The sequence below is a fragment of the Narcine bancroftii genome, chromosome 5 (genome assembly GCF_036971445.1).
Source record: "Narcine bancroftii isolate sNarBan1 chromosome 5, sNarBan1.hap1, whole genome shotgun sequence".
Classification (NCBI taxonomy): Eukaryota; Metazoa; Chordata; class Chondrichthyes; order Torpediniformes; family Narcinidae; genus Narcine; species Narcine bancroftii.
The window spans coordinates 122447833-122473167 of NC_091473.1; the positions used below are offsets into that span (position 1 = coordinate 122447833).

Consider the following 25335-nt stretch of genomic DNA (forward strand, 5'->3'; position numbering starts at 1 on the left):
TTAGATCTATCCTGCACACCAATATCAGAAAATTGGTTTTAGTGAGTGAAGTTGTATCCAGGAAGCCAAATCTTTCTCATTTGGAATTAACAGGAAAAAGAACCAAGGAAAAAAAAAGTTTTCTGGGGAGTAAAAGGCACTGATTTCTGATCCATTTATAAAATAAAGAGGCAATCATCTAACTTCCAACAGGGTGGACAATGGCTCAGCCGGATGAGCTGCTACCTCAGTGCCAGAATTTTAAAGACCACACAGACAGTAGCAAGGTCAGATCACGTTCTCCCCATGGCTGTATGGTTATCCAACCAGGTTCCTTAGTTTTCAAAGATGTGGTCAGTAGATTAATTTACAACTGTAAACTGCCCTTTCTGTGTCATTAAGTGGTAGAATCAGAGGAGAGTTGAATGGAGAGTCGATACAAAAATGGAATTGGTGCTATTATGTTGAGAATTAAAGCAGACTTGGTGGATTGAATGAGCTATTTCTGTACTATTTATTTCCAAGGTCTACAACTTTGAAAGCTATTTGACTCTGGGGAACAAAATTATCACATTGACAGATTGCCTCTTGTTACTTGCCTATGTTCAAGCTGGATCACGGAAAAGGTTTACACTCTTGCTTTAACCATCACATTTTAAGGAGCTAATATATACAGTGCTGTATTCAGCCTTGCTTATTTTACTGTAACCTGTGCAGACCTAGAGAACAAAGGTGTCCAGCCCCTCTATTCATGACTTTCTATGTGTTCTATCTTTTCTATGTGAAGAAGAAATGATGGCTACTTCAAATTCATTCTGTTAATGACACCAACATTTTTTTTTGTGTGGGGGAAAAAAACAATTTTCCTGGATGTGAGCCATTGAAAGGTGAAAGGTAATAATGCACTGTCTTTCCAGGAAAAGATAAACTAAAATTGCCAACTGTGTTAATATAATGAGAGGTACAATTGAAATTCATGCTGTTATGATTAACATTCAAAAAGAGATTAGAACAATTAAATTATAATCTGAACCTTCAAATTAGTAATTAATGTGTTTTGCAAGAGAATTGAATAAATTGCCAGTTTAAATAGAAATGCATCTTGAATCCATAGATCCATGTCATTAGCAAGGAAGACACGACTTGAAACCAAAACAATATACAGTAAACCCAAGTGATGGAAAGCGATAGGAGGAGTTGGGCAATAAAGTATAATGTAACACTCTGGGACTAAAGTTTGAGATCAACAATTGGTTGCAAATTGTACCAACTGGGTATAAATTTCACCAATATATTGTATGAAATGAAGCCTCAGATTTAATATCCTGCAGAAAATGTGATTTAGAATGTGTCTGTTGAATAGCAGGAAACGGATAGGCCAGGAGATGAGAATTTAAAATTTGCATTAAAGGATAATGGTGAGAAGGAATCTGGATTTTTAAAAAAATTATCAGGGTCAGTTGAACAAATATTGAATTGGAAGAGATTCTCATTTTGGCATATTATTAATAGCATTCTGTTGGTCGTGTATGTTCACATATTGGCTGTGGATAGCAAATCACCATGGCTCACTCATAGATGCAAAGATCTCTAAACAACCCTTGGCAACCACCTGAACAGATGAAAAGTATTAATAACATAAAACCATGAAGTACATGAATCCTTTACATTTTCAGGCAAATCAGAGTCCAATTAAATTTGAAATTCCGCATTAGGGATGAGATAACATTTGAAAAGTCACATGTAAATTATAACCTGCAGATTAAAAGGGATAACAGATTTGGGTCCTGCTGTAATGCTCCAAACACTAAGCAGTGTAACAATATACATTTCACTGTTTGTTGACATGATGTGATCTGTATCAGTATTATTTTCTCTGTGATCAATGTACACAACATAATGCAAGTTGAAATGATCTGGCTTTTTTTTCCAAAAGTACAATGTTTTACTACTTCAGAAATGAGCTGACTTTTTTTGGATTCTAAGTGCTTTGCACACCTTGTAATAGATTTACCTCTGTTTTTCTTTGAATGAGGCAGATACTCATTGAATTGAAAAGCAGCAATATGGTTAATATCCTGTTGAATGAACAATTATTAATGAATGACAATGTTAAGGTGCATCTCTTCAGACAATGCACAAGATGCCAATAGCATGGAGTTTCATGTTGCATTCATCCCACTGGAGGGTCCTTTAATAAAATGAGCCTTGATGAATTATGGCCTAATGATTAGGCAGAACAATCCCAGCACACTATGGTCTTTGGACACTTTTGAGAAAAGTTAGCATGCTCTCCAGCCAATTAAGCTGGTTGGAGAGGAGTAAAGAAACTAAATAAACCAATAATTGAGCTTTGGTAAATTTTGCATGTTATCTAAATACATTAAAATGCATATACTTCTACTCTTGTTAACAGGAGTACTATTGGCTACAGATAAGTACACTGGAGCTGGATCCAAAATGCACCCTAAAAAAAATTTGGTGGCGGAGGGGTGGGAAAATCAATGCTCTTGAACGTTCTCTGTTCCTCTGAGATGGTATTATTCATTCCTTTCTTTAAACTCCCTAAGTTTTTTACAATTTTGTATTTTCCTCTGAGAACTTTGAACTCAGCAGTCATTCCTTTGGGAGTCAACACAAACGAAACTGTGCTTTTGCATTGTTTGACACTCACTGTATTCCATTAAGCTAAGTGTTGGGCATCAGTTTGCACATAGCAGGTAATGTTGAGTGCCACTTCCCCAGCTCCATTTTTGGAATTACTTTGTAAATCCTTTTGACAATAAGATATTTGTTATAAAAATATGCTTTCCTTGAGGATAATTCTGGTTTTCTTCTTCTGGAAAGCTCCATGCTGATGTGTCTGAAAAGTTGCAAGTCATTTTTGCAACAAAAAAGAATGTCATTTATTTTGTATCAACTCCAGACAATTAAAATATTTTCTATTTTACAAAGTCAAGGGTCCATCCCTATCTTCCTAATACGGAGATCTCTTGGCAACATTTGATTGGTGTTGTGTATCCTGAACTGCTGCAAGTCCCAAATTACTGTTTGTAATATGGATTCAAAAATCAGGTGACTTCTGGTGGATCAAGAAGTTTCAAAAATAGTCGCATGAACCAGAGTTGATAGAGTTTTTTTTTGGGGGGGGGTTCAATTGATTCAATTCAATTGTTTCCATCAAATTAATGTGCAAATCCCACACCTATCCCCATCCCCCTGAATGCTCGAAAGCAGGTACCATCTCATTATTGTCAAGATAGCTTTGTTCTGCCCTCATCACTTTTTCATGGCACATTGTTCCATTACCTCAACCTACTGTGCTCTCTTGTGATATTGCGACATTTCCATCATCCCAAACACTTGCATTCAAGTGCAGAAAAGTTCATGAGTCTGTGCCATTGGTTTTTCACATCCAGAAAGGATATATCATCATACTTGCTCGGTCGACAACATGGAGTACGGATTACTTTCTCGTTGTTATTTAGACGGATTTCTTTACTTTTGAGCAGATTAGACAATGTGAGGTCATAATTTGTCCGGGAGCGTGGACAACTTCCACTGCAATATTTGAAGACGACCACCTCCTCTGATTCGTACCCAAGTCCCAGGTTTCCGACTTTGACCGTTTGGCTGTTAATCTGACAACCTCTGTTTTGTCTGTTTGATTCTCTCAGCCTGTTTCTGCGAGAGCCATTTGAGGACATTGTGCCTTGATGTGAACGCCCTGGTGAGCGCTGATGGCGGTTTTGCAGATCCTCTCTAATTCCACGGGGTCTCGCTGCAGTTGGAGGCTCATCTGCATCAGATAAGACATTAAGTTAACACGACGGAATTGTGTAACCATCTTTTCAAAAGAAAGCCGAGATTAGTTTTAGTTGATGTAAATCTGTAGAAATGACTAAAATAGGATTTGTTGCTCCTGAGAGTGGAGTTCCCAGGATCTGTGCTACAAGTGGTCCGACAGTCAACAGATGAAAAAATGTTTCAAAAAATTGCAAATGGGCAGTTTTAAAACATTAATAACCCGACTGAGAGCATATTTGCCCTGAAGCATGCTAATTAGATAAACTTTACAATTTTTAAATAATTTATCTTTTTCTCATTGTAGTCTGGTTGTTTCCCTTGGGGCTGAGAGGATAGCTGTCTGACCTTTGGTCTCTGTGGCTAAGTTTCTCAAGCCAACTTTCCCCAGCAATAAACAAAGGAGTGCTTTCCTCAGACACTCGTCCATTGCTGAAGCTTCTGCTTCTATGTGGCTGTTAGAAAAATGCAATTATTTCATCCAACATTCCTCCACCTTTGGAACATACAAAATAATAATATGCCAGTTTGAATGGAAACTAGGCAACATGATGTCCTAAAATATCGTAGAAGTGGAAATAACCAAACTCCGTCAATCAACTTTTTATGATCAAATACAGTAAAAGGCCTAAAATCTGGACTCTTGGGGAAGGTTTGGATTTTCAGGCAGTACTTTTAAAATTCAAATTTGAGAATAAAGAAGAGATGAACAGGTAAAATGTTTATTAACAAAACATTTTTTCTGCAAGATACAAAAAAACTATTTGATCATTTCTGTTGTACTTGCACATGCACACATACAGAAGGCCACTATATCTAAAAAATAATTGAGAAGTCTCGATTCCCAGGTGGTCTGTATTTCTGGCATCCAGATTTTTGGATTTTGATTATATAATAATTTCACTGATTATTTGTATTTCCTCTGCTACTGTTTCCTATTTCTCAATTCTAAAGGATTACTATAAACTTTAACTCATGAGAGCAGGTTGACCACAGTTATGCATACCAATTAATTTGCATCCTGTTTACTTTATAACCTGTTTATTAATTTCCCCCAACTAAATCGCACCCGGCTTTATCGTACTCCTCCTTTCCTTGTGACTTATACCCAATACAACTCGGTTGGCATAATTAATGCCTGCTTTTAACACCCAAACCATTATATCCCGTGCATGTTGTATACTCCATTTTGATGCATCATTCCCCCATTTAAACCCCCCACCTATTAAGTACCACACATAAAAAAAATCCTTGCTCACCAAAGACCCAATTATTTTTTACTTGACCTTCCCCTTATGCCCCAACATTTTGTTTCACACTGCGTTTTCCCCCATTATGTTCTTGCCTATTAACATCCATATTACCCTCACTTATTCTACAATCCTCAGTGATACTCCCTACCCATCCATTTTATCCCATTCATGAGCTGCCCATCATATTATGTATCATGTCATATAGCTGCCCATGTCCATCCAACACACCAATTGTTACAATTGTCTCAACGTGATCAAGCAGTGGTGTGGACAACCTAGAGGCTTTGCAGTTGTAATGATGAAATTGTTGCAATATTGGTTGGATACCAAACTATTGTCTAAAGACTGGGTCAAGACTGAGCAAGATGAGCTGGTAAATCTTAGCTAGGTTATGGATTCCAGTTGTCTGTTGAAGTGAACAGAATCCACTGTGTATGCTCTGATTTCTTTGCATCCAAAGTGAAATCATTAGTTCTTGGATCATGCTTTCATATGATAGGAGGGACTTTGGGAAACTTGGTGTAAAACTTGTTGCCTTCCTCTTTGCTGATTAATGGGGTAAATATATTTCTTATGCTACTCTGAAGCTATAATGGCCCAATAATGCTAGACAAGTAACTCCTTTCTCTTGATAAAATACTTATCAATAGATTCTTATTTTGAGATAATAATTTTGTAAATGCTTTGTTTTTAGTACTAATATAAGCATATTAGAAACTGAGTTAGGAAAACTCACATGCATATCTTTGGAAAATGGGACCTGATTAATGCATTATTAATTCAACACTGGGTAATGTAAATTATCCTCATGAATGGGATAAAATGGATGGGTAGGGAGTATCACTGAGGATTGTAGAATAAGTGAGGGTAATATGGATGTTAATAGGCAAGAACATAATGGGGGAAAACGCAGTGTGAAACAAAATGTTGGGGCATAAGGGGAAGGTCAAGTAAAAAATAATTGGGTCTTTGGTGAGCAAGGATTTTTTTTATGTGTGGTACTTGATAGGTGGGGGGGTTTTAATATAAAATATTTGATCTAGTTCCGAGAGAACAGATTTAAAATCTCTTTCCTCAATGAGGAGACCTAACCAAAATGCATTATAAATAAGATTATCACAGCTCCAAATAGTTAACCCTTACTCTACCTGATATGGAAATGCTTAATGAAAGGCTAGAATTTATTTTTTAATTTGTGGCTGAGAAGTAAACTCAAGTAGCAATTCAACCCAAACTGTTTGGAATAAGGAGCAGATGAATAAATGAAATTTATTGTGATACACAAGATGCAATTAAATTCTTGCTGTTTCATTGGGTGTTTATGCTCCATGAAGACAGCTTTAATTATAAAGGGTTAAGTTCTTTGGATGGTAAATAAACTGCATCACCCAGCAGTTACTGTGGCGGTAATGAATTTGAGTTTAAAGTTCCCACTCCCAGAAAATCTAATGTAATCTAAGGGGATCCAAAATTGAGTTAAATAAATTAAATTTAACTTTTTAAAGCCACTTACACTGTTTCAAAATACAGTTTAACGATTAATTAACGGTACTTACGTTGATCAGCAGCCCAGACTGATTGTGTTGGCAATTCCTTTCTTTCTTCCCTCTTGCTCTTGAGGGCTACTTGGCTCTCCATTGAAGTCCTGCTCTTGTCCTGGGCTAGCATCTTTCTGAAGTGTGGATGATCTGCAGGAAGCTGCTTCTCCTCTTGGGATGAAGCAATTGCACTGGCAACCAGGGACAGAAAGATGGCCAGAGTCCAGGAAGTAGCCTTCAAGACGAGATCCATAATAAATAAGAAAGATTAAATTAAATGGAAATATACCACATCTGCTCTGAAATGGCAGTCTTCATAGCTATAAACCTAACTTTAAAATGGAAATGAATTTCTAAAGGCCAAGTTCAAGACTATTTGGAAAGGCATTCGATAAATTCAGCCAATTTCCCTTTTCAAAGTAAATCATCACAAACAAACTGAATCATTGGGAAGTTGACAGTAATTTTGGGCTAAACTTGTATTGACTAATTGGCTACATTAAGCACTTGTGTCAAAGGAGTAGTCTGTTTAAAAGTTACGGGTAACTAATTACCCACTGTTCGGTACCAAGAGCACAAGGCTGGTTTGCACACTGCAATACCCACAGGTAAGAGTTTACAGGTTACAAAAGATGTTGGAAATGCAATAAATTGAGAATGGGGGGGGGCAGGGGTGGGGGGAGGGAGAACATGCAAGAGTTCTAATTTGAGGTGGGTAAGTAGATTGAAATTTCCAAGTTTGAGACATCAAAGCATAGTCCCATCACAATGCCTGCAAAGATCCGAGCATTTTAAAAATTAACATTTTGACTCAATTTCTCACCTTCCATCTTCTCAAATGTTTTGAGGATGAATCAGCCAGACCTCTTAGACCAATCAGATTAATGCCTTCAATCACTTGCTTGCACCGGTCTAAAAATGTATAATTTAAATTTTAAAAAAAGTCTTAAGTTATTGGTTCTGTTACAGTTCCAAGACGAGTGAGGTACACAAAAGTTTTAAAACTATATCTTTGCTCACATAGCAAATAATGAAAGTTTGGTTTTATTACTTTATTAACCATAATTCCTCACAGAGAGAGATGAAGTGTCAGATCGTGTGATGACAAGTAACTAAAATAAGGTTTTACATCACTTGTAAACAAAGCAAAGGTTATTAAGCGCAAACAGACAGATGATGATTTAAATGGGTTCAGGCGAAGGTCCATGCAACAACCAGTGGCTCAATTCCATAGCTAGCACCACATTGAATCAGTGGGTGATGGGAATAGTCCTTTCCTTACATTATTCATTTTAAAGGAGACCAAGAATTGAATCTCTTTAGTCGAGTATTCTAATTGTACACATGAACTGATACTGCCTCGGAAGTGTTTCATTTGTTGGATTTTTACAGTCTAAAGAAAATGTTATACTTTGAGATTATCCAATAATTGGCGGTGGCATTCTGACAACATAAAAGGGACAATTTTTGTAAGGGTTTGTCACGAGTCATTGTTGAAATTTAATTGCTGAATGAATCATTCAATGATCAATGAAAAGAGGACACAAGAATAAGAGGTACAAGTGGGCAAAAATGAGGCAGACCATTACAGACAGAGGGCAGTCCAAGAGTGGTAGTATTGTGGCTGGAGTTTTGTGATCAGTGCTGGGACCAACCGCTGATGTATTTAAATGATTTGGATAGTGTGGTACTTTGGGAGGTAAAATGTAAGAAAGTATACAGTCCATAACATGATTGAGAATCTGAACTTGTTCACTGAGGCTGTCACACACTTTATCAAAACAGCTGTGGATAACTGTGTTCCTACGAAATCATTCAGGATTTTCCCCAACCAGAATCCTTGGATGAGCAATGAAATCTGGAACCTGCTGAGAGCCAGGTCGCAGGCATTCAAGTCTGGAGATCCAGATTAGTACAGCAGGAGGAGCTATGACCCATGAAAAGCAAACTTCCAGGCGAAGTGGAAATTCCAGATGAAAATGGAAACCACAAGGCATATGGCAGGACCTAAATGCCATAACCTATTTTTTTTTAAACACACAAATCTGGTAAAGTAGTAGAAAGCAAAGCTTCCCTCCCAGAGGAACTCGATGATTCTACTCATGATTTGATGACAGTAACAATGAAGAACCACCCTTCCACACCCCCATGTCCCCTGATGATCGCATCCTGTCTATATCTGAGGATGACGTGCATGCTGCCTTCAGGAGAGTGAATCTGAGGAAAGCATCTGGCCTGGATGGAGTACCTGGCTGAGTATTAATGTCCTGTGCTGACCAACTTACCAAAGTATTCATGGATATCATCAATATCTCACTCCAGCAGGACGTGGTACCTACCTGTTTCAAACAGGCATCAATCATACTGCCTAAGAAGAGTGCAGTAACCTGCCTTAATGACTATCGAACAGTAGCACTTACATCAACGGCAATTAAGTGCTTTAGAAGGCTGGTGATGAAGCCTGAGCGGTGACATGGATCCATTCCAGTTTGTCTATCGTAGAAACAGGTCTACAGTGGGTGCCATCTCACTGGCTCTACACAAAGCATTTAACACATCATCCCCTCAAAACTGATCCGCAAACTCCAAGACCTAAGACTCAACACCTCACTGTGTAATTGGATCATGGATTTCCTCATCTCCAGACCACAATCAGTGAAGATTGGTAGGAACTTCTCCACAATCTCTCCATCAATATCAGAGCACCACAGGCTGTGTTCTTAGCCCCCTGCTCTACTCATTTTACCCTAAGACTGTGTAATTCAGTACAAAAATAACACCATCTACAAATTTGCTGGTGATACCATGGTAGTGGGTTGAAAAAAGGAAGGTGATGAGTCAGCACACAGTTTGAAAACTTGGCTCAATGGTGCACCAACACCAACCTTGCACTCAATGTCACCAAAACTAAAGAGCTGATTGTTGACTTCAGGAAATGAAAGCCAGAGGTAGACAATCCAGTGATCATTGGGGGATGAGAGGTGGAGAGGGTGAGCAAATTTAAGTTCTTGGGCTTAAAAGAGGCTCTTTCCTGGACCTAATATACAATGGCATCAAGAAGAAAGCATGTCAATGCCTCTACTTCCTCAGGAAATTGTGGAGGTTTGGTATGATACCAGAAACCCTGGCAAATTTCTAGAGGTGTAGTGGAATGCATGCTGACTGGCTGCATCATGGTCTGGTATGAGACCACCAATACCACTGATCATAAAGCCCTCCAAAAAGTAGTGGACACAGCCCAGGTTGTCACAAGCAAAACCCTCACCACTATTGAGTTCTTCCACAGGGAACGCTGCAGTTGGAGGGCAGCAGCAATCATCCAGGATCCACACCACCCAGCACACGCTCTGTTCTCACAGCTGCCTTCAGGAAAGAGGTATAGATGCCACAAAACTTGCACCACCAGGTTCAGGAACAGCTGCCACCCCTCCACCATCAGACTGTTCCACGACAAGCTCAGACTCATTTAAGGACTCGTACTTGTGCACCTTTTTGATTTTATTTTGTTTTCTCTGTATTGCACCGTTTGTTCACATTCCTTATCTGTTTACAGTTCTTTGTTGACATGTTTTCAGTGTACAGTTCATTTGCACTACCATTTAGATAATTCTGCTGTGCCTGCAGGAAGAAGAAATCTCTGGGTTCTATGTGATGTCATGTATGTACTCTGACAATAAATCTGAAATCTGATCCTTCGTAGCATTGATATTCAGAGGAATCTTGGGTTACCTATCCATATAGATCCCTGACAATGATAACATATGGATAAGGAGCTAAAGAAGATTTACGGCATGTTTGCTTTCATCTGGTGGGGTGCTAGCAATAAAAGTCAAAGCTGTAGTGTAGCGCGTCGAATGACTCAAAGACGTTGACTCAAACCAAGGCTTTTAATAGCAAAAGACTGGAGTGTAGTACATCGAGGTCGGCCAGTCCAGACTGACCTGGGTCTGGTTGGGAGCAGCCCTTTGTGACCTGTCAGTAGGTGTGGCTACAGCTCTCAGCCAATCACTACTACTATATGTAAATATATGTAAATATATACATTGGTGATGGTATCCTGTACTATCACATGTAATTGTATAAAACTTGAACCATATATGGAATAGTGTATGCAGCTCTGCTCACTGTGTTACTTGAAGAGGATAAAGTCTTTGGAAAGGGTACAGAAAAGGTTCTTCAGGATGTTGCTTGGATTAGTGGGTATGAGCTACAAGGGGAGGTTTTACAAATTTGGAATGTGAGAGGAAGAAGGAGATAAAATTAAGAGGCATAAATGGAGATGGGCAGCTCCCCCCACCCCCAACCCCCCCCCCCCCCCCCCCCCGCCAAGCCCTGAATGGAAATGTGAAACTCTGGGGGGAAAAAAAATTTAAGGAGGATGGTTTAAAGGAGTAAACCACAAAAATCTGTAGGCACCGTGGTTGAAGTAAATAAATAAAGCTGGAGAAACCAAGTAGCTCAAACAATGTCCTTTATGAAGGAACAGTAAAAATACATAACCAGCATTTCAAGCTGGAGCCCTTCATCAAGGTATGAAAAAATGTTGGCAGGCATCCGAACAAAAGAGCGGGGGGGAGGGGTAGTAGCAAAGGCAGGAGGTGACAGGTGGAGAAGGGAGAGAGGGGAAAACAGTGATCAAGGGAAGAAGGGCTGACTAGGTGAAGGGAGAAGAACTAGAAAGGGGAAGGGAAGAAGGGGGGGGGGTTAACAGACACTGGAAAAGTTGATGTTAATGCCATCTGGCTGGAGAGTGCCCATATTCAGGTGGTGTTCCTCCAATTTGCAGATGGTCTTGGTGGGACAGTGCACAAGGCCATGGACAGGTACGTGAGACAGAACTGAAAAGATTAGCAACAGGGAGGTCTCGGTCACTGGTGCGGATAGAGCAGAGGTGCACAGTGATGCAATCATCCAGTCTCTCTGATGTAGAGTAGGCCACAAAGGTAGCAACCGAATGCAGTAAATCAGTGCTGTGGGTACACACAAGTGAAATGTTGCTTCACTTGAAAGGCCTGTTTGGGAGCCCTGGACTGTGGTGAGGCAGAATGTTTCAAGGATATTTGCATGGCAAATTTTGGAAAGTGGCTGTATTATGCTGCAATGCAGTGGTAGAAGCAGATACAAAGTTGATGTTTGAGGCATTTAGAGGAGACATACACACTAGGGCCCGTTCATATGGTGTTTTGTTCTATTGTGTAAAGCAGTGAGTATCTCATCCATTGATTTTGTGTTTGATGTACACCTAAAAAATTTTTTTTAATTTTTTAATTTAGACATGGAACGTGGTTATAGACCCTTCCAACATACAAGCCCATGCCACCTAATTCACCTACAATTCCCATATGTTTTGAAGGGTGGGAAGAAACTAGAGCACCCGGAGGAAACCCACACAGATATGGGGAGAATGTACAAACTCTTTACAGACAGGGCTGGATTTGAACCCAGGTTGCTGGTGCTGTAACAGTGTTGTGCTAGCTGTGCCACTCCAAGCCATTCAGTTTCAGTCTTTGCAGATGCTGCCTGATCTCCTGTCTATCTCCAACATGCTGATTTTATTTCAGATTTCCAGCTCCTGCCATTTTTTGAATATTTTATTTAAAATCAACACATTTATGGTTTTTTTTTGTTTGTTATATTATCACATAATTGCAAAGTTATTGATTAACTACATGATGATTTGTATAATAAACTACAAAAGAACCCCATCTAAACTGAAACTAAACCCCCACCCCCTTCTACCCCCACTAAAAGAACAAAAATAAACTCTGAAGAAAGACTAAATTACTAAAATTGCACAGCAAATATGAATATAGATAACATTGTCTTCATCTATCTCAAATAATTATCTATAATAGTTTCATCATGTAATGATTCTGAAGTGTATAATTCTTTGTAAAATTCCCTAAAAATTTCATTTATTTCTTGTGGTTTAAATGTCACTTTCTTGTCTCATTGTATTGAATTGATCATTCTTGATGTTTGTTCTTCTTTTAATTGCCAAGCCAAAACTTTGGGATCTTTCCCCTAATTCATAATATTTCTGTTTAGATCTAAGAATCATTTTCTCTGTTCTATAAGTCAACATTGTATTATCCTGTAACTTTATTAATTAAAGGGGGAGGCGGTGGCCCCAGCCTCAGCAGAGCGAAGCAGGCGGAGGCCACGGTCCGGGCAGAAAGAAGGAGGCGGAGGCCACGGTCCGGGCAGAAAGAAGGAGGCGGCGGCCCCGGTCCGGGCACAGGGAAAGCAGCGGCAGCCCTGGCCCCCGTCCGGGCAGAGGGTAGGCGGCGGCGGTCCCGATCTGGGCAAGAGCGAAAGGGAGGCAGCGTCCCTGGCATTGGTCGAGTGAGGCAGGCGGAGGCCCCGGTCCGGGCAGAAGCGAGGGGGAGGCGGTGGCCCCAGCCTCGGCAGAGCGAAGTAGGCGGTGGCCCCAGCCTCGGCAGAGCGAAGCAGGCAGAGGCCCCGGTCCGGGCAGAAAGAAGGAGGCGGCGGCCCCGGTCCGGGCACAGGGAAAGCAGCGGCGGCCCCGGCCCCGGTCCAGGCAGTATGGTCCGACCAAGGAAGGGAGGCAGGCCCCTCCAGCCTGGGTAAGGAACCTGCATAGGAGAAAGCCACTCCAATATAAAACCTACGACCCAAGGACCTCACTACCATGTCCCAGCTTGCTTGGCCACGGCACACGAACCATGGGTGTAAAAGGTGGGTCCATTACAGAGCACACTGCACTCCACCTAAAAGCTCCTTTGCGCAGGCCCGAGGACATGTCCACGTCCTCCCCCTCCACGTCCTGCCCCTCAAACGATGCTTACAAACTCAAGCTAGCATGCTGGAACATCAGAACCATGCTAGACAAGGCTGACAGCTACTGACCTGAATGTCGGTCTGCCCTCATCGCACATGAACTCCTCAGACTTGACATCGACATAGCCGCTCTCAGTGATCTGCGCAACCTCATTCAACGCACCCCTACAGCCGACAAGGTTGTCATCCTTGGCGACTTCAACGCTCGTGTCGGCAAAGTCTCAGAAACCTGGCCAGGAATCCTGGGCAAGCATTGTGTCGGCAAGTGCAACGACAACGGGCGCCTCCTGTTGGAGCTCTGCGCAGAACAGCGGCTTGTCATTACAAACACCCTTTTTCAGAAGAGGGACAGCCTGAAGACTACCTGGATGCATCCCCGATCCAAACACTGGCACCTCCTGGTGCGAGAAAGAGACAAACGAGATGTGCTCCACACCAGGGTCATGCCCAGCGCGGAATGCCACACTGACCACCGGCTGGTTCGCTACAACCTCAACCTTCACTTCAAGCCAAAGTCCAGGAACAGTAAAGCCTCCAGAAAGAGGTTCAATGTTGGAAACCTGCAGTCAGACGAAGTGAGAGGAAACTTCCAGGCAAACCTCAAAGCAAAGCTCGAGGATGCAATCCGCCTCACGGACTCGTCCCCTGAAACCCTCTGGGATCAGCTGAAGACTACCATACTGCAATCCACTGAAGAGGTACTGGGCTTCTCCTCCAGGAAAAACAAGGACTGGTTCGACGAAAACAGCCAGGAAATCCAGGAGCTGCTGGCAAAGAAATGAGCTGCCCACCAGGCTCACCTTACAAAGCCGTCCTGGCCAGAGAAGAAACAAGCCTTCTGTCGCGCATGCAGCCGTCTTCAGTGCAAACTCCGGGAGATCCAAAATGAGTGGTGGACTAGCCTTGCCAAACGAACCCAGCTCAGCGCGGACATTGCCGACTTCAAGGGTTTTTACGGGTTTTTTCTAAAGGCTGTGTACGGCCCCTCACCCCAAGTCCAAAGCCCGCTGCGCAGCTCGGATGGCAAAGTCCTCTTCAGCAACAAGATCTCCATCCTCAACCGATGGTCAGAACACTTCCAATCTCTTTTCAGTGCCAACCACTCAGTCCAAGAATCTGCCCTGCTCCAGCTCCCTCAACAGCCCCTAAGGCTAGAGCCGGATGAGGTCCTCACCCGGAAAGAGACATATAAGGCAATTGAACAACTGAAAAGTGGCAAAGCAGCAGGTATGGATGGAATCCCCCCAGAGGTCTGGAAGGCTGGCAGCAAAACTCTGCATGTCAAACTGCATGAGTTTTTCAAGCTTTGTTGGGACCAAGGAAAACTGCCTCAGGACCTTCGTGATGCCATCATCATCACCCTGTACAAAAACAAAGGCGAGAAATCAGACTGCTCAAACTACAGGGAAATCACGCTGCTCGCCATTGCAGGCAAAATCTTCGCGAGGATTCTCCTAAATAGAATAATACCTAGCGTCGCTGAGATTGTTCTCCCAGTGCAGCTTTCGCGCTAACAGAGGAACTACTGACATGGTCTTTGCCCTCAGACAGCTCCAAGAAAAGTGCAGAGAACAAAACAAAGGACTCTACATCACCTTTGTTGACCTCACCAAAGCCTTCGACACCGTGAGCAGGAAAGGGCTTTGGCAAATACTAGAGCGCCTCGGATGCCCCCCAAAGTTCCTCAACATGGTTATCCAACTGCACGAAAACCAACAAGGTCGGGTCAGATACAGCAATGAGCTCTCTGTACCCTTCTCCATTAACAATGGCATGAAGCAAGGCTGCGTTCTCGCACCAACCCTCTTTTCAATTTTCTTCAACATGATGCTGAACCAAGCCATGAAAGACCTCAACAATGAAGACGCTGTTTACATCCGGTACCATACAGATGGCAGTCTCTTCAATCTGAGGCGCCTGCAAGCTCACACCAAGACACAAGAGCAACTTGTCCGTGAACTACTCTTTGCAGACGATGCCGCTTTAGTTGCCTATTCAGAGCCAGCTCTTCAGCGCTTGATGTCCTGTTTTGTGGAAACTGCCAAAATGTTTGGCCTGGAAGTCAGCCTGAAGAAAACTGAGGTCCTCCATCAGCCAGCTCCCCACCATGACTACCAGCCCCACCACATCTCCATCGGGCACACAAAACTCAAATCGGTCAACCAGTTTACCTATCTCGGCTGCACCATTTCATCGGATGCAAGGATTGACAACGAGATAGACAACAAACTCGCCAAGGCAAATAGCGTCTTTCCAAGACTACACAAAAGAGTCTGGAAAAACAACCAACTGAAAAACCTCACAAAGATAAGCCCATACAGAGCCGTTATCATACCCACACTCCTGTTCGACTCCGAATCATGGGTCCTCTACTGGCATCACCTATGGCTCCTAGAACGCTTCCACCAGCGTTGTCTCCGCTCCATCCTCAACATTCATTGGAGCGACTTCATCTCTAACATCGAAGTACTCGAGATGGCAGAGGCCGACAGCATCGAATCCACGCTGCTGAAGATCCAACTGCGCTGGGTAGGTCACGACTCCAGAATGGAGGACCATCGCCTTCCCAAGATCGTGTTATATGGCGAGCTCTCCACTGGCCACCGTGACAGAGGTGCACCAAAGAAGAGGTACAAGGACTGCCTAAAGAAATCTCTTGGTGCTTGCCACATTGATCACCGCCAGTGGGCTGATATTGCCTCAAACCGTGCATCTTGGTGCCTCACAGTTCGGCGGGCAGCAACCTCCTTTAAAGAAGACCGCAGAGCCCACCTCACTGACAAAAGACAAAGGAGGAAAAACCCAACACCCAACCCCAACCAACCAATTTTCCCCTGCAACCGCTGCAACCGTGTCTGCCTGTCCCACATCGGACTTGTCAGCCACAAACGAGCCTGCAGCTGATGTGGACATTTACCCCTCCATAAATCTTCATCTGCGAAGCCAAGCCAAAGAAAAAAGAATTAATTAAAAGCATATAATTTATCGTCTGATGGTTATTTTTTTTTAAATTATCTCTTTCCAATACTTATTTATTCTTCAAATTTATCTAGAACTCTCATATAATTCTTTTTAATTTTTAAAGTAAAACTTATAATCTGTTCTCTCAAATAATCTTTTAATGCATCCCAGATAATAAATGTATCCTCCATTGAATTTAAATTAGTGTCACAAAGTAATTTAATATGGTGCCTTATAAAAGCACAAAAATCTTCCCTTTTTAATAACAAAGAATTTAATCTCCGTCTATATACTGACTGCTGTTTTTCAGAAAATTCCAATTCCATCAATAATGGAGAATGATTGGATTTTATTCTTGCTCTTGATTTTGAACTGGAAGTAAAAATAAGTCTTCTCGAATATGAATCATTTATTATAATAAAAAGAATAATCTCTATCCTCAGGATGTTTCTTTCTCCTTCTATCTTCTAAGATTAAATCCTTCATTAAATATAACATCATTTTAGCTGCTTTATATTTACCTATTGTTCTTGAAGATCTATCTAATAACCATATAACCATTTACGGAGCGGAATATAAAGGATCCAAACAAAAATTGAACTACCTCCTATTAAAATATTTTGACAAACATCAGCCAAATTTAAAAAGTATCTTATATGAATTTTTAATCTAAATTTAGTGCATATATATTTAATAAAGTCCACTCCTCAGAAAATATTTGACAATTTACTGTCTACCTGCAGGGTCCATAGTCACCCTTTGAACTTTAATTGGTAAATTTTTCTTAAATAAAATCATTACTCCTCTGGCTTTAGAATTAAGTGAAAAAAAAAACTACTTGATCTGCCTAATCTCCTTTCAATTTTAGGTGTTCTTTTTCAGTCAAATGAGGTTCTTGTTTAAAAAAAAAACTTTTTTATTGACCCATTAATCTCATTAATATTAAAACTTGTAATCTTAATTTCCTTATTCATTCTTCCTTATTTTTAAAATCCCTTTTCATCGCTCCCATCCAGGAAGAATTCCCATAAAATAATTTCATCCTGAGCATCAACATCTGCAATCCAAAAACATTAAAATAGTTCTAATTAAATACAATAAATTTAATTACTGAAAAGAAAAAAGAACAAAAATACCCACCCAATAAGTACTGCAAAAAACCAACACTATCTCCCTCCATTTTACGGGTCTTGGAAAAGCCATAAAAACACATGCAACCTCCAGAAACCAAATTAACACATCCCTTGACCCCCGTAGGAATAGAACTTGATTTAATCAATCAAAACATCAATTCCATCTAACATAAGAATAGATAATATCATCAATTCTTCAGCCATCAAAAAAGAAAAAGAATCAGTTTATTAAATTAATTGCAACAATCAGTGCCTTCTGTTATTTGAGCTTTAGACAAACTTTGAGCATATTGTTCAGCTTGACCAAAATTTGGAAAATAAAAACATTCTATTGACCTGGTTTTAAAAAAAATTCAAAATAGGATAACACAACATAAATCTGTAACCTTTATCGAAAAAACTTTTTAACTGGATTAAATTATTTCCTTCTCTTTAACAAAGTTTGACTCAAATCTGGATAAATGAACATTTTATCCCCTTCATAGTTCAAAGGTTCATGTTCCTTTGCCCTTTTTATCACCAAACCCAGACGCCTCTCTCTATCCTGGTAATTCAAAAATCTGACCAGGATAAATTGGGTCTCTGGTTCGGACACAGCTTTGGTCTTAAAGCTCTATGGGCCCTTTGAATTAAAATCTTGGCTTCAAAATATTCCTCTCCAAATACCTTCGGTATCCATTCTTGAAAGAAGTGAATCACATCTTCTTCTTTGCCTTCAGATAATATCACTATTTTAATGTTATTTCTTCTGCTGTAATTTTCTAAAATATCGACTTTCTCTAATAGTTTTTCGTTCATCAAGGTTAAACTAGTCATCGAGTCCAGATTCATTAGATCTATTAATATTAAACATCACCTTCAATTCATTACTACTTTAATTGTCATATCTGTTTTAATTTGCTTCAATTCTTCTGATAGCAATTTAAAATCATTTTCTAAAGACAAATTAATTTTAATTTGAAGTTCATCAATTTTAGATTCAAACTTAATTTTTTCCCCCTCTAATCTGTTCCTCTTCTGAACTTGAAGTATCTTCACTTTCATACTCTTCAGAAGCTTCCTCCACTGGGCTTGTGTCTCCTTCATGCTCTGAAGTTGACACGCCAGATTGTCCCTTTAAGAGACTCTGAATTTTTTTTTCTCGGCCTGCTTTTCTATTGCACTATGCATACCTGACTTCTCGAGCATGCGCGAAACATTTAAGTTTTCCTCGGGTGCCATCTTTGTGGCTCAACGTGAAGAGGCCACCAGAGGAAGGCCCCTCACCTGGATCTTCGCCGGCGAATCCAGAAAGTTCCTCAGTAGCCTACTTCACCGCTAAGGTCGGCCCAGTTTCTTTGTTTCTTCTTCCCTTCTGACTTTTTAGTAGGAGTTGGCTTAAACTTTTTTTTTCTCTCTTGGGTGACATCTTTAAGTTATACTAACTTTAAATATTTTACTCTTTTTTTTTTAAAAAAAAACTTATAAATAAGTACTTTTTTACTAATCCTATGAGAATCGTGAGGTTGCATGTTATCCCTCCCAACATCATGTGATGTCCCCCCTGCCATTTTTTTTCTAATTTCTCATTTGGGGGTCACGAGGTAAACTCTAATATTCTGATTGGCTGTATATATTTCCGTGTTCTAGTGAGGAACAGGATTTCCACAGAAAAGGAGCTAATTAAATAATTTAGACCATGATGTTGAAATTACGTTCAACTTGCATTAAAAACTACTGCAGTGTCAATCTCAAGCAGCCCATTGAGAATCTGTCCATTTACTAATGTTCAAAGTACACCTGAACTTTTGATGTTGGGTTCAATCTCTTCTTGTTAGACAATGCCAATGTTTACATGATATTTCAGCTCTGTAACAAAGGCAGGCCACAAGTCACAACCTTCAGGAGTAGAGAAGGGCAAGAACCACAGGCTAACATACATTGCAATTAATATTCAGTGCCATAATCGTTGGAGAGTGAAGTTCTTATTCAGCATTCTGCCTTTGAATAGATGTCTCAGCCCAAGTTTCAAAGATATTCCAAAAGTAAAATATAGAACTTGCTGGCTGCTCTTAACAATTCCAGCTGCTCTCCAGTGTGGACTCCTCAGGATCCATAAACATAAAGAATATTAGCAATATTGGCACATTTTTATGGTACAGCAACTGCATTCATTGTTTTAGGGTTAAAATGACTTGTCAACACTTTTTATTTGCAAGAAACCAACTGGAGAATATTGTTTACAAATTCCATGAGTAGGTCTCCATAGTTACAGCCAAGGTCTCTTTTCAGCATGTTTGAGATAAATTTTCGAGCTTTGCTTTTGTACTTTGTAGAATCAGGGGACATGAAGGTGGTCCGGATAATTCTTTTTGACCATTTCATTGAATGAACTTTGGAATGCGTTAAAACAAACTACATAAAATATAAAACAGGCAATAAAATGTTATGAGTTCTTAATGAATAAAGTTCAAATAAACAGTGAAAAACTCAATGCTACTTTAAAAGGGATTTTTCATTTAACGAGTGAAAACAACAATGTTTGAATGAGCAATCATAAAGGAAGATGGTCACTATATATTGGAATAATGAGGAACTGTCTCACAGTATAGGTTAATTTGTATTATTTGAGTTCAAGTACGCAGTCACGAAGAAGGCGCACCAGGTGTTTGAGGAGAATGGGTATGTCACTAAAGACTCTGAAATGTCTACATACAGGTGTACTGTGGAGAGCATTATGGCTGTTGCCTTATTGTCTGGTACAGAGGTGTTGATGCTCAGGACAAGAAAAATAAACTCCAGAGGGTTGTTGACTGCCTGCGACATCAAGAGCACCAGACATCACTCCATCGAGGACATCTACAAGAGGTGCTGTCTTAAGAAAGCAACCTCTATCTTCAAAGACCCCACCACCAAGGTCTTTGCTCTGCCACCATTAGGAAAGAGGTACAGAAGCCTAAAGACAAGCACCCAACGGCACAAGGACGGCTTCTTCCCCACTGCCATCAGATTCCTGTAGGATCAATGAACCAAAGACACGGCCTTGGTTTGACTTATTGTGAACTTTTTTTTTTTGCAAGGTGGTTTATATGAATGTTTGCCCTGTGATGCTTCTGCAAAGCATCAAATTTTGTGACTTGTTCATGTCAATAAATTCGGATTCTGAAAAGGTAAACATTTCCTCAATATAAAGACTGAAAGACATTGTAGCATGTTTACATTTCACATAAATGTAATTTGATCAATTGCTTTCACTTAATATATATATATATTTTAAAGAAACAGAAGGTAGAAATTTAAAAGATGTATCTGAAATCTTATACCAAAATACAGTTTATATTTAAATAGCATGCTTTGACATACAGTACTTAACTTTCTCAAGATGTTTCACAAGTTGTTAGTAACATAATTAAAAGAAAAATCAGGAAATAATGAAAAACTCAGGTCAGACCTCTCTAACTAGAAATATTAAAGGATTCTATTTCCACAGACACGGCCTGACCTGATTCTTCACTGCACTTTTCATTATTAACATAAAATGCTCAATTTTAAAAATGAAACCAAAATCTGTTAGAGAATGCAAATATGTGTGGACTAGAATGTTAAAAGTGCTGGAGAAATTCAGGAAGTTATATAGCATCTACAGCGAGTTTAAAAAGCTAACAGATCTTCAACAAGGTATGAGCAAAAAGCAGGCAGGTAACTGAATGAAAAGGTGGGGGGGGAGACCAGAATGACCTGCTGAGTTTCTCCATCACTTTTGTGTATTCCACTACAATCCCAGCATCTGCAGACTTTCCTGTTAAACAACATGTGGAGTAGAGTGCAAGAGGCCACCTAATATTATGTGATCGGATGATCTTCGTGCAGTAACACCAGGTTCAGAAACTGTTGCTACTCTTCACCCATAGAATCCTAAACCACAAACTCGGGCTCATTTAAGGGCTCTTACTTTGCACAATATTTATTATTGAATATTTATTTTCCGTATTGCAATTATAACCATATAACAATTACAGTACGGAAACAGGCAATCTCAGCCCCTCTAGTCTGTACCAATTTAAATGATTTCTAGTCCCACTTACCTACACCTTGCCCATAACCCTCAAATCCCCTCATTTTTTTTGCGTACAGTTTTTTTTTAGCACTACTGATAAGTAGAAATTCTGCCTGTCCCACAGGAAAAAGAATCTTGGGGTTGTATGTGATGTCACATAAGCATTCCGACAATAAATCTGAACCTCAAACTAAAATCCATAAACTCTGTTCTTTGCCACCTCAGGAATACATGTGGCCTCGAGCAGGCAGCAGAGAAATTGTATACGGCATTGGTCAGGCCAAATTTGGAATACTGTGTGCAGTTTTAGTCGCTGAATTATAAGAAGGATATAAACAGAATAGAGAGAGTGCAGAGGAGGTTTACGAGAATGTTGCTGGGGTGGGTGGGAAAAATTTAAAAAATTTGTATCATTTTGCATGACCTGAAATAATTACTATATTATTGAATAATTTTTTGTATTGATAAATAAAATTTTCACAAAAAAAAATAATGTTGCCGAGGCTTCAGGGTTTGAGTAACAGGGAAAGGTTGAGCAGGCTGGGTTTTTATTCCCTGGAATGTAGATGATTGAGGATTGATTTGATAGAAGTATTCAAAATTATAAGGGGGACAGATAATCAACATGGATAGGCTTTTTCAATTGAGAATGGGGGAGATTCAAACAAGAGTGTATGGGTTGAGAGTAAAAGGGGAGAAGTTTAGGGGAAACATGAGGGGGAATTTCTTCATGCAGAGGATGGTGGGGGTGTGGAATGAACTTCCTGCAGAGGTGGTAGAAATGAGATCGATATTAATATTTAAGGAAATGTTGGGTAGGTACATGGATGGGAGAGCTATGATGGGTTTTGGGCCAAATGTGGGCCAGTGGGACTAGGTGGGAGAAATTGTTTGGCATGAACTAGAAAGGCTGAACTGACCTGTTTCTGTGCTGTAAATGGAATTCAAGTTTTCTAGTCCTGACTACTTTCCATCAGATCCACAGTACCAAAGAATGATTCCTGTTGCTGTCCATTCTCACTTCCACATGTGCAAAAGAGGGAGAATTAATTGAAATTTGCATTTTGCCTTTTGTGCAACTCACCTGCCTTAGAGTCAGAGATATTTGAAATGAAGCCCCTGCTTGTGGTGCTATCAATGGACCCGACAGACCAGAAGTTGAGATTAATAGGCTTTAATCACTATGAACTTGCATGCATAGCTTATATGCTGTTGGCCAATTCCAAGGCAGTACTGAGGGAGGGGATTGGGCAGTACTATCTTTATTAGGAATCCTGAGGGAGGGGGGAGAGTTACAGTATCAGGGGCGGGCCAACCAGTACAATGCAAGTATTACAGTGTTCCACCACACTACTCAAATGTAGAAAAGATCTACCAGACAAGATGGCACAATCACCAAGATGTGGGAGGGCATCACTAGCCTGACCAGTATTTTTGCTCATATCAGTATTTTGGCCATATTAGAGGAAAGTTAAGAGTTTGCTTTAGTCAACCAGGTCAGGCTGGGTATTGATGGCAGACTTTCTCCTCTGAAGCACATTGGTAAACCAGATGGGGTTTATGACAAACAAGTAGTTTCTTGTCCTTGTTAAAACTAACTGTTCTTGTTTTAATTTCAGATTAATAACAATTTAATTTCCAAATCTTCCTGAATTCTGATTTCTGCACTACTCAAGTATCTTATAAACTGCAACCTGATGATGTGCTTTCGTGATGTTGCTACTGTCCTGAAATTATCGATGCACAGCTTTGCGCTTAGCTGAATCCAGCCTGCAAACTTCCAAAATGTTTCTCCGAAAATTGATATTTTTTTTTGATGGAAACAAAGGAAGTTTTAAATTTATGATAGGCAGTCAGGGAATCTCTTTATATATTGAGGGGGTGTAGAGCCACACCACATTGTCAGAAACCCACATTGTCACAGAAAATTTGCAAATTTCACATAGTGAGATTGAATTCAGAGGGTCAAAGGTAGCAGTCAGCTGAACTAACTGCTGAATCAGTGTCACCCAATAGTTTCTAACACTTGAACAACTTTATTTTGTCCATGCATATAGTTAATGGTGCAAGGATTATAGTCTTGCATAGGATTGTTGCCTAATTTTTTATAAGAATATTATTTATATTTTTTATATTTATAATATAAGAATATTTTGTATTTTATAGTGCATCAAACAGCCCCAAGATTAATATTTTATCCTGTGATGTGCAAAATATTAAACTTCAGTTCCCTAACAATGAAATTGACTTACTTTCAAGGGAAAACAAACAAATTACATTTCTGTTTTTCATCTCTTAATGAGAGAGTTTGAAAGCCAGAGGAAGGAAGTGGTCAAATCCAGTTATTAATATTGAGCAGAATTATGAATTTCAAACTTTGTTAGATACTTCTGAAACTGATCTTATTTGAGATTACTTTTTATTAATCATTTATTTAAATATTAAAAACAGAAATCTGTTTATAAGGTCCTTGGTTATAGAGATATCTCATGTTGGTTGATAAACATGTATTCTATTCCATAACTGAAACAGACCCAGCAACACTCTTACATTGAGCAAAATTCCCTTTTGATGGAGATCACGGTCTCATGCTCAGATTAAGACTACAATTTCTGACCGGACTCTTCTGTTAATTAAAATTTGATTTCAGACTTGAGTCCAGGTTCCAGCATCTGCTTACCCCTGTTCAATGAAGCCAGGGTCTGCTGAATTTGTCGATGTTCTGATTTTAATGGCTTCCCATAACATTACTTGGATATTTTTTTGTTGTTGATTTTCTTTTTCTCCAGTCCAGCCAGCAAAAACAGTGATTAAAAATCCAGCAACAATGGCCAATAATTCCTATTCAGGAGGATTGCAGTATCAGATAATAAGAACAGTCAAACAGAATGGGGGAGAAAGCAAGCTGATTATTTTCAGGTTTGATCAGTATTTCAATAAAGAATGTAACATTGTCAATGTATTATAAATTAGAGCCATATTTTCATTATCCCATCGTAATAGGACAGACCTTTCTGGAAAAGGAATGGATGTCAATCACACATGTACCAAATAGCAAAGTGAAAGAATTTGTTGCACCATAGTTACCAATTAAGTTTGGTGCAAAAAGTTATTAATTCACAATTTACTGTTAAATATCTTTTCAACAATATAAACCTGCAAGGCCAATAATACTAACCAGCCCAGAAAGGAACAGTTTAACCTTTATAGCCAACTTTCTCAAGTAATCAACATAGGTGATTTAAAACAATTTTAATTTGCCTTTTATTGGTTCTTGTCTATGTATTCTTGATCTAGTTTTTCTTTGTGATAGTACAGAATACTATCAAAAGGCAAAGGAGGAAAAACCCAACACCCAACCCCAACCAACCAATTTTCCCCTGCAACCGCTGCAACCGTGTCTGCCTGTCCCGCATCGGACTTGTCAGCCACAAACGAGCCTGCAGCTGACGTGGACATTTACTCCCTCCATAAATCTTCATCCACGAAGCCAAGCCAAAGAAAGAATATATATATATATGTTTACATAAAGTAGTAGTGATCGGCTGAGAGCCATAGCCATGCCTACTGGCAGGTCATTAAGGGCTGCTCCAAACCAGACCCAGGTCAGTCTGGACTGGTCGACCGCGATGTAATACTCTCCAGTCTTTTGCTAATAAAAGCCTTGGATTGAGTCCTTCAAGGGAAGGAGGGGTGTGGGTAACTAACTGAGCAAACATGCTTCTTTGAGTTCTCCGAGAAAGTTTTCTAAAAGACGACCAAAAAGTGGTTTTGGTAGAATTTTTTTTAACTGCAAAAGTGTGGGAATATCTTCTGAAGGATGACTGGAA

The 25335-nt window shown here is 39.9% G+C and overlaps 1 protein-coding gene across 1 annotated transcript; it reads right to left on the reverse strand.

Annotated features, from left to right (window-relative positions):
- Positions 1-1157: 1157 nt before the first annotated feature.
- Positions 1158-10499, reverse strand: LOC138762796 (persephin-like). Its single transcript, XM_069936356.1, has 4 exons — positions 9840-10499; positions 7398-7486; positions 6593-6809; positions 1158-3778 (listed from the first exon to the last, which is right to left on the reverse strand). The coding sequence occupies exons 3-4, from the start codon at positions 6702-6704 to the stop codon at positions 3330-3332; spliced, it is 561 nt and encodes a 186-aa protein (XP_069792457.1). The 5' UTR covers positions 6705-6809; positions 7398-7486; positions 9840-10499; the 3' UTR covers positions 1158-3329.
- Positions 10500-25335: the final 14836 nt, after the last annotated feature.

Excerpts from the sequence above, each read along its gene's own strand:
- LOC138762796 (XM_069936356.1), bottom strand. The coding sequence starts at position 6,704 with ATGCTAGCCCAGGACAAGAGCAGGACTTCAATGGAGAGCCAAGTAGCC. Across the intron at positions 3,779-6,592 it reads AGTCTGGGCTGCTGATCAAC|ATGAGCCTCCAACTGCAGCG; the intron begins GTAAGTACCGTT and ends TATCTGATGCAG.